The following is a 14,808-nucleotide window of genomic DNA, read 5'->3' as shown; positions in this document are numbered from 1 at the left end:
ACCCCCGACTCTAAACACTCCATCCTAAATGAAGGGCATCAGTACCAACCATTGAAAAGCCACAACAGAACTGCCCCCCCCCTTCCATTCCCTGCCACTATCAAAAGGGGAGGCATCTTAAGATTTCAGCGGTTTGAGGAATTAGAAGGGGGTGGGGGCCAAGGGGATGAGCGTGGATCATGTAATGTCATCACTCAATACCCCCACCCCAGCAACCCAACACACAGCAAAACTAAAAAAAAAAAAAAAAAAAAAAAACTCAATCATAAAGGCAGAAATTTATGGAGTGGAACATGCTGGAATCCACGGCCTGTGTGTTTTTGTTGGATTAACCCTTTACTGGGACAGATGGCTTCGTCCCCCTGCCGAGCTGACAAACCCGGGCGTTGACCCTCGTCCTGCATCCCTGTGTGTGTGTGTGTGTGTGTATGTGTGTGAGCATTTCACACACACACACACACACATACACACACACACACACAAAAAAAAAAAAATCATTGGCTGGCTAGCTGTGGCCAAGATGGAGGATTGATCTGTTTTTGTTTTGGAATATGCTGGCAGACTGAGTAACTGCTAGCCTTCTCGTTGTGTTTCAGCGTGTAAGTGTGTCTGTGAGTGTGTGTGTGTGTGTGGGTCCGCGCACAAGTGAGCCTGCGTGTGCGCGTGCGTGTACGCCCGTGTGTCTTGAAAATGGTCCATGAGGACTTGCCTTAGTCAGTATCCTCTTGGAAAATGTGGGCTCGCTGGCTAGCTTGTCATCAGAACATGTTTATTGTGAGATTTAGACAAATGCTTCTGTAATAGCTTCCGCACAACAGTTGGGTCCACAAATGTTGCCAGATTTCCAAGGCGGGCCCACTTGTATCTGTGTCCTCGCTCTGTGATCAGGCACTCGAGGTGTCCAGTTACTTTTGTTAGTGTTATTTTTGCAGACATTACATATTCTTTACAGACAGACAGACACAGACCAATTAGAAAAACGAATGCCACCCTAAGGTAAACAAAAATAAACAATATGGTCAGTTGTCTGCAAGAATGCACCCTAACATTCATGTATCTTAACATACTTATTGTGTGTTTTCGCCATCAGTGTCCACTTACGTGTTCACTGATGAGTGAGTAACTTGTAGAGTGGCCCCGTGTGCTTATGTACAACCTACTGAGGAAATATGCTTTACATTATGCTTTCGCTTCGGTCCGGCGCGGTCCTGTGTCGTGCTGTCTCTGTTTAAAATAGATGCCATAAGCGCAATGAGTGTGATTTGAAAGTGAAATGGCTGGGCTCTCCCGAGACATATGGCCGGCTAATTCAATCCACTACCAGGCGTGCCTTTAATGTAACACAGTCATCACAATTTTTGTTTCGAAGCAGCATGATTCAGTGCGAGGTGCCAAGTGTTCCTCAGCTCATACAGAGGCAAGGCTTGGGGAAGAAAAAAAAACAAAAAAAAAAACATTTGCTCGCTATATGTTGAGACGCCTACCTTTATTAGAGACAGAGAGAGCTGTTAGTGTGCATATCACATAGGACCAGTCTCTCACCCCTTGCTCCCCTCTCTCACGTGAGACGTGCGCAGACTACGGAGGTGGAAAGCGGGGCGATGAATACCTCTTACCTCGGATTCAGGCTGTCGAAGGCAGAGCAAGGCAGGCCTTAATCTGTTTCTGACTTTTCGGCGCAACTCAAGCCACGTTGCTCTGCAGACACCGGTGAGCTTCTTGGCCACATATGTCATGTGTGATGGCTGTATCCGACAAAGCCATTATTTGTCGAGATCATCATCAGTAGGGTTGTTTTGTTACTTGTGGAAAACAAGTATGAATGCAGTGTTTGAGGGTTTCCAAAGTTCACAAGAAGTTGATGGAATGTATTATCATCCTCAATAGCCACCCCTTAACCTCATAACCCAAACCCACAGCATTTGACAGGCACATGAAATTAGTGCCCTGTAATCTGTCCACAGCAGGAACACTTACTCGACTCCTATATCCCTGCACTGGAAATATACAGTGCTAATTATAGGGCCTTTCTTGTTTGGAATACAATTTTATGTCTGTTGATTATCCTTCACTTAAGTGTTTTTTGTACGTCATCTCTCACTGAAAAGAGTGTGGCAGTCTGAACGAATGATGTGGTGGTGATTCGGTTTACTTCTGGGCCACATGACATCATCAGCGTGGTGGAGTGGAGTTTTTGGGGTCTTGGCAGTATGAAGTTGGCAGCTTGAGAAAACCCACAGTTGTCCTCCGATCAACTCTCAAAAGCAGCAACTGTGTCTTGCCTTGCCACACAGGCAGTTGTCAAAGCTGTCATATGTTTTGGAGAGAGAGAAAACAAAAAAAAATGAGCAGAACCATGAATGGATGGATGGCAGGCTACAGGGTTCAGTTCCTGAAGATCCGCTGCACGAAAGGAAAAGTAAGCGAATAGAGGTATAAAAGGGCATTTCAGGAAACATTTCAAAGACGGTAAGCAAATTATAAGATTTGTTAGACTGGGGGATTAAAGAAATAGTGTATATAAGGGAAAGAGAATGAAACAGTGGATAGTAGAATGAAAAAGAGGATAGAAGATAAAGAATGATAGGAGAGGAGAAAGAAGCGAAGGAAGGCGAGGGGGAGGGCAGGCACCACGAGCCTCCAGTGCTATCCACTGGGTCATGCTCATGAAAAATTTAATCAAGCTTTGCAGATAACAGCTTCCTCTCTAACTTAGCGCAAACACGTCTCACTCTGCACATGACTTTTTGTCAATGATACATCTGTGCCATAGCCATAATCAGAAAACAAAATGTGCTCCAGATATCGATTAGAAGCATCCCAGACATGTAGAAACCATTTCAAATGGGGAAAATTATGTGTCAGTGCTGGAACTGTTTCTCAGCCAAAACTAGTTTGAATGCACTCTTTCAAATAACTCCTGTCCTGAGCGACCTGAATGCCATCATACAAGCCAAATAAGAATAGCTGTGACTATTAATAGAACAATTATGATAATGAATCATTGCCAAACACATTTACGATGGCCTACTTTTCACTCATGGCTCTGATCAGTTCACTATGATGAATACGCTGAAGCAAATCATCTTTTTTCCTCTGTATGGTCTGTGAAGGGGCTCCATTTCTACATTTTAATTGCTTAATAAGGAGACCCACACAACTGTCCCGGAAATACAAAAATTTTAAGTATTGTCTTCCTTTCTAACTAACTTTCTAGCCTCACTAGCTTGTGAAGACCATTTGCATCTAGGTCATACTGAACTCGTGTATGTGTTTGTATAGTGCTTGCATACTCTAAAGGCCTTCACTCTAACTTTCAAAAGTCTATTGTCAGTCAATAGTGTAGCTGAAAGGGGCAATGAATTGCGATGGAAAAGACAGACTTAATCATTTGGTGTTCCCTTTGTTAGCAAGGCTCTAACAATACCGGAATCCATACCCAGACAACACACTGCTTTTCTTTTACCTGATTTAAGCCAGTTGCTTTGGAAAAATTGTACTTGTATTTGGTTAGGTGTGTTTTCTTTGGATCCTGACTGACTTGTTTGGTTGAGTCAGTTGCGTAATGTTAAATAGCTCCATGTTGAACGAGCTTGGCGACACAGGTAATGCCTCCTCTTCAGCAGCTTATTTATGATAGTGAGGGGCAGTGGAACCTTGAAATGAGGTGCTGCCTTCTCCTCCCGCACTGTGTCCGGGCTGATCACATCATTACAAAACAGTGTGAGCGAGGAAGTCGCACCTGCAGTTTATTGAGACAGTGCTCAAAATTGAATTGCATCTCAGTCCTTTTACACGGTGTCAAGGATTGCGTGGCAGCCGGCAACCTATCAAAATTATTATAAGCCCACTGAATGCATGCTACATCTACACATGACCTGAGCGCAGCGTGCGGTGTATGCGTGCACCGAAAAGGCCAGTTGTTTTTTTCTGACCAATGTTGTTATGTCACCAGCAATGACATATTGACATGTGTAGGAAGGAGGATGTTGGAGTATGCCAGAGTGGATGAATATTGATCACTGTCAGTATCCAGAGTGTCAGGTGAGGAGGTGACTGCTTGGCTTTGATCCACAATAACAGAGGAATACGTATGTAAACACCTATTTCATCCTCAGATTTCCTTTGTCTCGAATTCCCAGAAAAGTGTTTAATTAGCTATGCTTGTAGCCATGTGTCGGACATTGCACTTTTCTTATTTTAGCTTTTTGTTTGAGTATGGCTTGACTTCTCTCTTGAAACCCCCATCAGTGCTGCAGCCAAAGTGTATGTGCAAATCATCACAACTGCCTGTCTGCTCTTCCTGCTTCTCTGAGGATATTGAGAGAGGAACAGTTTTGGGTGGAGCAATCTTACAGTAATATTACCCCCACAAGTCTTGAGAGCCTCAGGGTCAGAAAGAGGTCCTCCTCCTAGTTTATCCAGCAAACACTAGAAGTCAACAAATCTCCTTGTGCGCCTGACTTTTATAGCACACACAGCTCTGCCACCAGGGCTATGGTATTGTTCTTTAACCTCGCAGAAGGTTTATTTCTGTCTCCTGAGAAGGGATTCACCTAGGAGGATGAACATTTTGCTCTACGCTGTTCAAGAAGATGTTTATTTGGTCTTTAAACATATTTTGTCATCACGTCATGAATGTTTTCTCGATCCAAGAGGAAGGAGATGTAATTTTGGACACTTTGGTTCATTTTCATTGAACCAATTCAACCCGATACTATTCACCATTGACATTCAAGGATATTTGGACATGTTTATCTGGAGCTTTCAATTATAGGCAATAGCTTCAAGCAATAGCCATGTTCACTCTTTTTCCTCTCAGTCTTTGTGGATGTTTCGGAAGTTGCAAAAAAAAGAAGAAACCTTGTAATGATATTGAAGAAGTGTACGAGGCTGGTTCACTTGAACCGCTCGATAAATTAGATAGTAATTTAGAAGTCAAAGTGGAGGAAGAGGTGAAATTCAACCAAGATGGTGAACTCTGCCATGCAGATAAACCTGACCCAGATGCCCTGTTTAAACAAGATCTTAATTCTGAGCCAGATAGCCATACAAACAAAGATGCAGACCATGACCAAGAGGACCCATCATACCAGCAAACTACATCCGTCCAAGATCTCAAACAAGACCAAGCTACAGATCCCAGCCAAAATGCCAAAGTCAGCCAAGGAGTCAAGCCTAACATTGTCCTTGTGGAGGGAATTAAATGTAGGTCACAGCTAAAATGCAAGGCCAGGCCTGGGGGATATGTGGGTCCAGGGTGCTCTACTGCTCTGGGGGAATGCAAGCGCAGGAAGTAAACAGATTTTTCACACACGGTTATTTTTAGAAGCGAGGTTCTGAGCTGTGTGCATGCCTGTACAGCCTTCTTTTGCCTTTTTGATGTATTTTGGAACCATGGTGTTAAAAAAAATATGGCTGATATTAGTGCCATGTGTTTGCCTCTGTAGTTCAAACTCAGTTGTTGCCAAGCTGAGCTATTTTCTCCTCCCCTGCTAGTATTTTTGTCCTGTCCTCCTCCGAGCTCTAGAGTGGTTGAAATGAGCATAATTTACCTCTCAGTCTTTCATCGTGTTGTGGAAGATGTTTCAATGGTGCATAATTGAATTATGTAGTCATTTTGGTCCTTTTTATAATGTCATTGTGCCCTCAAATCTAATCTTGGTGTCATCTGCTGGCTTCACAAATGTCAGCAACCTCAGTCTGAGACTATTGTGCCACTAGAAGGGCATAAGCTCCCTAAAATAGTCTGTCATCAATTAAATATAGATGAGGTGCTTGGATTTGTCTGCCAGTGCACATCAGTTGCGCCTGAAAAAGGGTGAGGTGAGGATCTCCCATGTATTTAGTATGTAAATGCAATCCTTTCTATTTGACAGTGTGCAAAGCCAAAGGTCCAGTGTAGGCACTCCACATGAGTAGCTTGTTAGCTACTCTTTCTGTTTATATTCATACATCTCTGTTTATATACATATACATCTAAAGCAAGTCTTTGTTATTGTTCCACACTGCAGATATTATGGTGCGTTATATATAATTTTTACAACAATTTGCCTGAATTGAATACATGGGGTGGGAAAAAAAAGGATTGGGAATTGATTGGATTGATAAGAGTCAATCAAATTACGCTTTGATGGGTCCCAATTCTAGTCTAGTTTGGCTTGGGTCACCACTACCATGTATACGAGATGTTATTTGTTCTATGTTTGTTCTTTCTCAATCACAGAGGGACAAAGAACGTCCGTGCTTTCATGTTTTGTCGCAGACTAGGTTTGTCTTGGAGGACTGATCATTATTATTAGTCATCTTATTAACTAACCCATATCAAAAGATGTTGTTAGTCTTTGTCAAAAGTCATCAAGTCTGTCTGCATGTAGCAAAACATCAGCAATCACACTATTGTTGTCATCGTTGTCCCTGAACCAAGATATGAGCCATGAACAACAGAGTTCAGTCTATTCAGGAGAAACGGTGGGAAGATGATAGAAGGGAGACATTTAATATCGATCCTCTTTGAGCTGAGTGACAGTGTAGACAAACTAGGAAAACCAAGGTCAACGTGAGGGTTGCGACCAGTTGCTGTCACGTATTGATTGTGGTTTGAATGATATGGGGTAACTGAATGCTCTCTGTAGGTGATGAGACTCGCCACACCAGGGCCAGTGTGGAGGGGATGACATTTTGATTGACAATGCCAAGGTGATGGCGACACTACAGAGGTCATGATTCATTTTTGAAACTGTACTTAAGTTCTTGTGAGCCACGTCTCTGTTTGCGTGGATTTTCTCCCACAGTCCAAAGACAAGTGAATTTAAGGCTCTAAACTGCCCACTGCTGCAAATCTGGGTTGTCCATGATTGAGTGGCAACTTCTCAAGAAAATGTTTTGTCATCTTCCACCCTGTGCCTGCTGGGATAGTGTCTAGCCTCCCATGACTCTGAACAAGAATACGTGGGTATGGGAAATTGATTGTATGGATCGATGAATGGTAGTTTTAGTGGCATGACGGTCATGTTGTGTATGAGGCAGATCTATAGCGGGCGATATTGGGGTATATTGTGAGGGTGAAAGTATTTGTATATCCTTCAAAAGTCACCCTTACATGTTTTTTGCCTTTCACTTGAGATAATCTGAGGTCAGAGGGACTCGGGAGTATTTTTCGACAGATTAACTGATGACTCAAATGTAATTGAAGAAAGAATCAAATTGCCATCATGAAATTAATTATACACAGCCGCTAGTCACAACCATCGGTCATTATTGCAGTTAAATGGTTTGTGATTTATTTCAAGTCATACATGTGGTATGTTTGATAGGTTAATCCTATCAAACATATGATCAGTGTCACATTGAAAAGAATAGGCTGTTTTCTGAGTGACACCTGTCGAAGAAGTCAGCAGGAGAAATTTAAATTATACAGTATTAACAACAAAGGTCATGACCCTCAGGGAGGGGCAGACCATCAGAGTATGGTTTTGACCTTCTGAATTACCAAAACATGCTTATTACAGTCAGGGTGACTGGAGATTCTGTAGAGAGGTGCCAGCCTCCTTGTTACTCAAATTATTTTGGGGATCAAATCCAGTCTCCAGAGGCATTTCACAGCATGATTAGGACAGTGATCCCCACATAGTCGTTACTGTAATGAGTATTGAATAATGTGTGTATGGGGGGAGATGGGTTCATAAAACTCCATTAAGTGATTGCCCCCCGCCCTCTGTTTGGCCCCAGACAATGCCGCTTGGTGTCCATATACCTCGTCCCAGTGTCAGAGGGGAAGTGAGAGTGTGTTTGTGTGCCTCTGTGTGTGTGTGTGTGTGTGTGTGTGTGCGTGTATGCACACGTGCGCACGCACTGGTAGGCAGAGAGTGGAACAGCTGCTGATTGTAACAAGAAGCATTTCCTTCCCAAACCTATTGTACCATTACAGGCCACAGCTAGTGTGTCTGTGTGGATGTTTGGCTTACACACACACACACACACACACACACACACTGCCTAGCGCACATACACAAACATAACACTTGTCTGTGTCTGTTGGTATCGGAGTCAAGCCTCTGCTGGATGGCCTGAGGGAATAGGTGGCTCAGCATTCTGCCCTGTCTGCTCTGTGAGAAGGGACAGACGAGAGGATGAGAGAGAGCGGGACAGAGTTCACCCAGGGTTATGTAAAGTTTCATAGGCTCAAACATGCAACTGGCAAAATCATATTGTTCTCAAATAACTTTTAACCATTGCTTATCCAGGGTAGATTTACTGAGCGTATTGTGCATGCTCTTTTCTCAGCCACGCTCATCTTCACATTCGCTAGGTTACATGCAGTTACCCCACAGAGTCATCCAGAATAAATACAGAAATCTACTACTGAGCACCAGTGGTGGTGGTAGTGGAGTGCCTTGCTCGAGGGCACCTCAGTGGTACTTGTATAGGAAGGCAGCATTCAGTCACTCACTTTACCCATGTAGATTTTCCTAGATGGTACAACCTTTACACTACTGCTTACTACTATTGGTGTTCAACTAAGCCAAATCATTTTTTTTAATGCCTTCCATATCCTTTAACAAACAAGTAGAAATGCTGTGCAGTGATGATGATTGTTTAGACCTAATTACATTGCAGTTTATTTGAATGTGATCATCAGCTGACTTGATCCCCTCTGTGGAGAACAGGGTGATGTTGGACTAATTAGCTTACTTGTTAATTTGTTAAGGTTTAAATTTGTAAGGTGTGAAGATTCACAGTGAAAATTACATTTTCTCAATAATACTTTTGTTTTAATTAAAATGCATGCTCCTCAATAGAGAATAGATTCATGTTGTAGAAAATTATTTTACATGAACATCTGCATTACTTTCACAACGTGATGGAGTCAGTTCTGACGTCACGCAGGTATAGACATAAAAAAAAAAAAAAAGACTGTTTTCTACAGATGGTACTCGGTAGGACTTTCCAGGAAAAATCTTCTGCCACACAGGAAGTGATGCATTTTACTTTTGCCTAATCAGCATCAGAGAGCCGCACAACACATGCATGCCCACACTGCAACAGCCACAGTGACTTATAGGCCTGCTCACATAGCCTAACAGTTTCCATAGGTCTTTTCTTACCTCCGCTAACTCAGTGGGACACCTGGCAGCGTTTGTTTTCCACAGTTCAGGTCGGGCTTGCACTCAGCTGTGGCCACTCAGAGCAACTCTTTCACATGTGTGTCCATAAGAACAGAGCAATGTCTTGACTTCACTTTTTTCAGTGTAGAAAAAAACTGATTCACAGACGGAAGTCCAAATATTGACATTAGTTTGAGCGCAGCCTGGCCGACTTTGGGATACCTGTCTCTCCATGGGGCGATTCAGCAGTGAAAGGGTTGATGAGCTTGTGCTTCATCTGAGTTGTTAACATCCGATATTCTCTGTTCAGGTGTGTGCCATGACAGCTGCAGGTCTGACACAGAACTCTTCAAACTGTCATTTCCAGGAGTAAGAATAGCAACATCTCTGAGGCATGTCTTCACAAATGGCTTTTTAGCACGAGCAATGTCCATGCCACCTGATACGATTGCCAATGTGACCTTCGCTGTGTGCTTCGTAAATTTGTCTCTGACTGACGTTTCAGCGCATTTACCTTTCTGGTCTCAGAAGTACGGCCCATGCTTAATTGTTGAGGTTTGGAGCTGCTGTCAGTCCAGTAATGTCAAACTGTTGGTAAAAAAATGCAGTACAAAACAGCCAAAAATGACCATCTGCTTCAAAAAGTGACACCAGAATCAAGAAAATCAAGATTATCACTTCAGTGACTGTAACTCCTGTTAGTAAATAAACACTTTAAATACTTAGACACTTGAATTTTATCTGGTTATCTAAGTATTACACTTATTTTTTATGTATTTATTTATTTATTTGTCACTTAAGCAGATAATTTAGGTTATTTGCCTTCATCAGACAATTATTTATCCCTTAGTTAAAAATGGCACATTGAAGTTGCTAGTATTTTTATATTGCAGTAGCCCCAGATATGAATATATCTGAGCGACACTGATGTGCATAAGCTTTTCCACAGTGTGACAAAGTATCTGCCTGGCCAGGTCATGCTTTTATTTTGACTTGCTTTGATGGTATGAGCGTTGGCTTGCCTGCAGCTGCTTGATCTTGGGTTAGCCACTGTGTGACAAAATTCATAGCAATGGATGTATTCACGGCACCAATAATTATCCTTATAGCCTCTATCTCCAGTCACGTTTCAGACTTGTATTCATAGTGTTGTATGTTTTCTGTCAGTCTGCCTTTTTTTTTTTTTCTGCCAACCTTTCTCCCTCCATTCCAGCCTACTCCCTTTCTCATTTTTTTTCTCATACATGCATCTTTTATGCTTTCTCATATGGGCCAAGCCTTAGAGTCATGCCTCTGTGGCGCTTCATATTTCTGTGCATTGAAGTGAGAAGGAAGTTATGAAGCCATAGGGGACATTGCTTAGGGCTGTGTCGTCATCAGAGGACAAACTTGTAGCTCCCCCATGTCTCTCAGTTGTATCCTTCCTGGGTTGTCCCTAGCAACAAAAGACCCAAAGGCTCAATGCATGAACACACACAAAAATGGCTTTCTTTTTTTTTTTTTTATTTTCCTTTTTGGAAGGATGTATATGCCTGGAGCATTCACTGTTGTGTGATCTATAGTTAAAGGCTATACTGGGTGTTTTTGTGGGTGCGTATGCATGTGTGTGTTTGAGACAGCAATAGTGGCTCCAAGCTTGCCATGGTACAGTATGCCTGCCAGTATTTTCAAGCCTTGATTTCATGATCATCTTCTTGAAATGCTAATGATGATTTTTTTTTTTTTTTAATGACGCCCACCCACCCATCTCAGCTGGTGAAGATGTCGAAGCTGTTAAACCACAAGCCAGCCAGCACTAGATGAACACCCTCATAGCAAATCTCCAAGGCTTCATTGTGTGTGCCAGTAGCTGGATTATGCTAACTCTTAGCTTTGGGAGTCTTACTCCCTCTTTCTTTCTCTCCATTTTGGAGGTCAGCATCCGGAGGAGCACTGTGTCTGACTGTCGTTCTGCTCCTTCAATCCCAGCTCTGGGCAGGACTCTCTATGGAGGATTCTCACTCTCCCTCAGCCTCTCTCCCTCTCCCTCTCTTTCACAGCTTGGTCAATGGAGCTTTTGTTGGGGGATAGTGAATTAATTAGGCTGATAGCAATGACAGTGTCTTAGCCCCTGGGCTTAAGCCAACGCTGTGCTATTCTACAACCCCATTTTAAACACTGGTCACAATTCCACTTCCTATTTGCTTTTCTAAGGGCAGCAATGTCTAAGTGGAGTCGAATCAATGGCCACTTTTGTGTGGGAGGTGAACTGACAGTAGGCTGAATGCACAGGCCTGGCTGAGGAGTCTCCGAGGTTGACATTCTGTAAAGACTTGGTGGCTATGAGCGATCAGACATGGTTTGTCTGATAGACTTTAGAGGGATTTTGTTTGACTTTCAATCGATTTCCTCTCACTTGAAGAGGAATGGGGTGTCTGGTCACAAGCAGTGGAGTTTGGAATTTGGCGAGGCACTAAATCATGAATGTTAGCAATGCACCGAACGCTGTACCCTTCCATACACAGTGAGAGAGATGCCTGTCTGCCAGCCCTCCCTCACTGCAGGGCACGTACAAGTACACACATCCTACAGGAAGGATTATGTGGAAGAAGGGACTGGGATTGTGACAGCTGGGTGATGGAAAGGATGGCATGTCTGGGATCTCTGTGTGCATGCATGTGAGCGAGGGAAATTCAGTGTTTGCACACATTTTTCAAAGTGCAGGTCTCTGCGCATGTATGCTTGTGTGTGTAATGTGTGCTTGCTTGAGTTATCCTCCCATCTGTGATTTATCACCAGTGTCATTGAGCGTGGCTGCGGTGGGAGCCTCTCCCACCTAGCCCCACACATCTATTTTTACCAGCTTATTGCTCACCAACCCACTGGAGACAATGTGATTGGGAGATAGAGCGATAGATGAAGAGGGAAAAGAGAGGGAAGGCAAGGGAAGGGGAGAAACAAGAGGGAATGTCCTTTGCCATTGCCAAAACAGAGCAAGATTGCCCTGTAGAGTAGCCATCTTTGCCTTGAAATATGAGAGACACTGTTCTTGTTATCACTGTCTACACTAGATGCTTCATTTTGTACCTTTTCCAAAGCCACTGAGTTCATATCCAATCAGAATAATTTCCTTTGTGCAGAGGTTACAGTAAATCGCAGTAATGACAGTGAGACAACTACCACGGAATGGACCCTAACCATAATGAGATATAATTAGGGGAAATATGCACTGGTGACGCAAAAACGGAAAGGTGGAAGAGGGCAAACAAGGGAATAAAGAGGAAAAAAAATCAAATGATGAGAGAAGTGGTAGAAGGTAGAGAAAGTTACTGTGACTTTCATCATCAGTTGAGCCAGCAGTGTTAATGTCTGGTCGCCATCTCTCTCTGTCGTAAAGCTGTTTACCATTGACGCCACACTGATTGGCCAACTGTCAGCAGTCATTAACACGACACGTGCTAGAGCGTCACAGGCTACATGCCAAACCACACACACACACACACACACGTACGTTTTCCCCCCACATATGGCAAGCTCCCACCAAGGTGCTACTACAACACCTCACACTCTCATGGTAACAAACAAAGGAAGCTTCCCTATCAGTGTACCGCAATGAAGCCTCCTTTTTTGTTCGATTGTTTATATTTTTTACAATGGCTGTTATGTAGACTGTGATTACGGTTTTATCTTTTTTTTTTTTTTTTCTGGACACTTTGCTGAGATCCTGGAAACATTTCTATGTCACAGCACGCTATAGTGGGTGTACCGACATTAGAGGAAAATAAATGCCTACTAAAACTAAGCCAGTTCTCAAATTACACTATAGGCACTGGAGATTGAAGATAGTGTGAATTTCCTTCGGGATGAATAAAGTATCTATCTATCTATCTATCTAGAAGCAAATGATTCCAATCAGTTATTTCACATTTATTTTTGTGTTGCTGTATCCCTTTGACTTCTATTTTAGTTTTCTACCTTTGTCTGTGTTCTTCCTGTATGTTTCTCAGAATTTGATTTGCCACTAAAATCCAGCCGTCGTCTCATTTCCTGACTCCTCCTCTCTCTCTCTGTCTCTGATTGGTTGTTCAGGTACAACCCGCGCCCCACGTGAAGGAGAAGTCCCTGGTGTAGACTACAACTTCCTGTCAGTGGAGGACTTCCTGGAGTTGGAGAAGAGTGGAACCCTTTTGGAGATAGGAACGTATGAAGGTATATTATTACTGATGTTAGAACAACGTATACGTAACCTCCATACACATTAATTTGTTTGGAGTAGGCTTTTAGTATTTATGTTTTTTAGAATCAGATCATGACCAGGGTTTGAAATGAACACCTACTAAGTGCTGAATGCTGATAAGGGCCACATGCTGCAATGACCAGTTTTTGAGATGATAATGTATAAAATACCTTGGGTGTAACAGTCTTTGGTCTTTGGTTTTTAAGCCACTGCTGACCACCATGCGTTCTCTCCACCTGTGAGTAAATCAAAGCAAGACAAAAACAGTGGCTTTGTATCAGATGGGCTGCCTGATTTGCTGGCACCGTAGAGTATGATTGCATCTAAACTTCTGCAAACTTTTCCTCCTGTTTCCCTGCTGCCTGGATGGTTAATTAGCCTAATGGGAGTACTGACCATTATTCCCATGTGCTGACACGTAGCAGGTGCGAGGAAAGAAAACAAAATCAAGCACAAAAAAACCCTTCCTTTACGAGTGAACAAGTTTTAAATTAAAAGTCTGCATTTGCTCTTAACCCTGTGCTGGATGTTTCACATGACCTGATTCTAAACACTCATTTACCAATCCTTAGCAGGTGCGTCAAAAAGTTAATCTTGCATGTCGATCATGACGCATCGCCTTTGGTTTCGCAGTTTACCTAAGTCACGTTTGACTGATAAGGCTGGCACAACTGAAACCAACGGCACCACGTGATCTTAAAGATTGAGAGGGACTCTGTGGATCGAATGGTTTCAATGTTTCAACCAACTTCAGAGGGAACAGTAATGAAAAAGGCAACTGACTGATCAGTTTTAACAAAGCGAGTAATGATTGCACATCTTTTGTATATACATTTTTTTTTTTTTTTTTTTTTAAAAACATATGCAACTTTATTTTACTTCAGGCTTTGCCAGGCTCATGCGTGTAGCCCACCTCCCTCAACTGCCTCAAAAAGAGGGCTTGGGCCCTGTCATTAGGCCCGTTTCCACCAAAATGTTCCTGGTAGTATTTGGGGGACAGGAACGTGCTCTCGCTCGGCCCTCTCACCGGCCCTGTCTCCACTGAGAGGGCCGAGTAGGAGGAAGGTTCCTGTAAAGTCACCGGGCGGTTGCGCGACCATGACCGGGGCATCAAAATGCGTGTTGTTAAAAAAGCCTGTTGTTAGCGTTAGCTAACGTCCGCTAAAACTAACGTTAGCGCCCCTAAAAATGCCGGCTAAAAAGTGTGTTGTTAACGTTAGCTAGCACGTTAGCGTTAGCTTGGTAGTGTTGGCCGTGTTGCTAGGGATGCCTGCTTTCTGTTGACATCACATCGCGCCGTGAGTAAACCCAGGAGTTTTTTCGGGGCCGCCCAGAGTCCCTACCCCGAGGCAGGGCCTTTTTTTAGCCCCTGTAAAGGTTCCTGAACTCTCTCCTTCGGGGTTGTTCCGGCGGTGGAGACACGCGACAACGGCCACGGCCCCGTAAAATTACCCCGAAGCTCCGGCGGTGGAAACGGGCCTATTG

The 14,808-nt window shown here is 43.2% G+C and overlaps 1 protein-coding gene across 6 annotated transcripts in view; it reads left to right on the top strand.

The window, feature by feature from the left end:
• The window catches only part of magi1b (membrane associated guanylate kinase, WW and PDZ domain containing 1b), a 151,765-nt gene that overhangs the window by 82,506 nt on the left and 54,451 nt on the right, over positions 1–14,808 (top strand). For all 6 annotated transcript variants that reach the window (XM_030051245.1, XM_030051247.1, XM_030051243.1 and 3 more), the window contains exon 3: positions 13,176–13,295. In XM_030051245.1, the coding sequence (XP_029907105.1) occupies positions 13,176–13,295 (120 nt within the window). The remainder of the gene's footprint in view (positions 1–13,175; positions 13,296–14,808) is intronic.

Source organism: Myripristis murdjan, chromosome 5 (assembly GCF_902150065.1).
Source record: "Myripristis murdjan chromosome 5, fMyrMur1.1, whole genome shotgun sequence".
Classification (NCBI taxonomy): domain Eukaryota; kingdom Metazoa; phylum Chordata; class Actinopteri; order Holocentriformes; family Holocentridae; genus Myripristis; species Myripristis murdjan.
The sequence above is the reverse complement of the archived record's forward strand: the minus strand, read 5'-3'. Positions and strand labels throughout refer to the sequence as shown.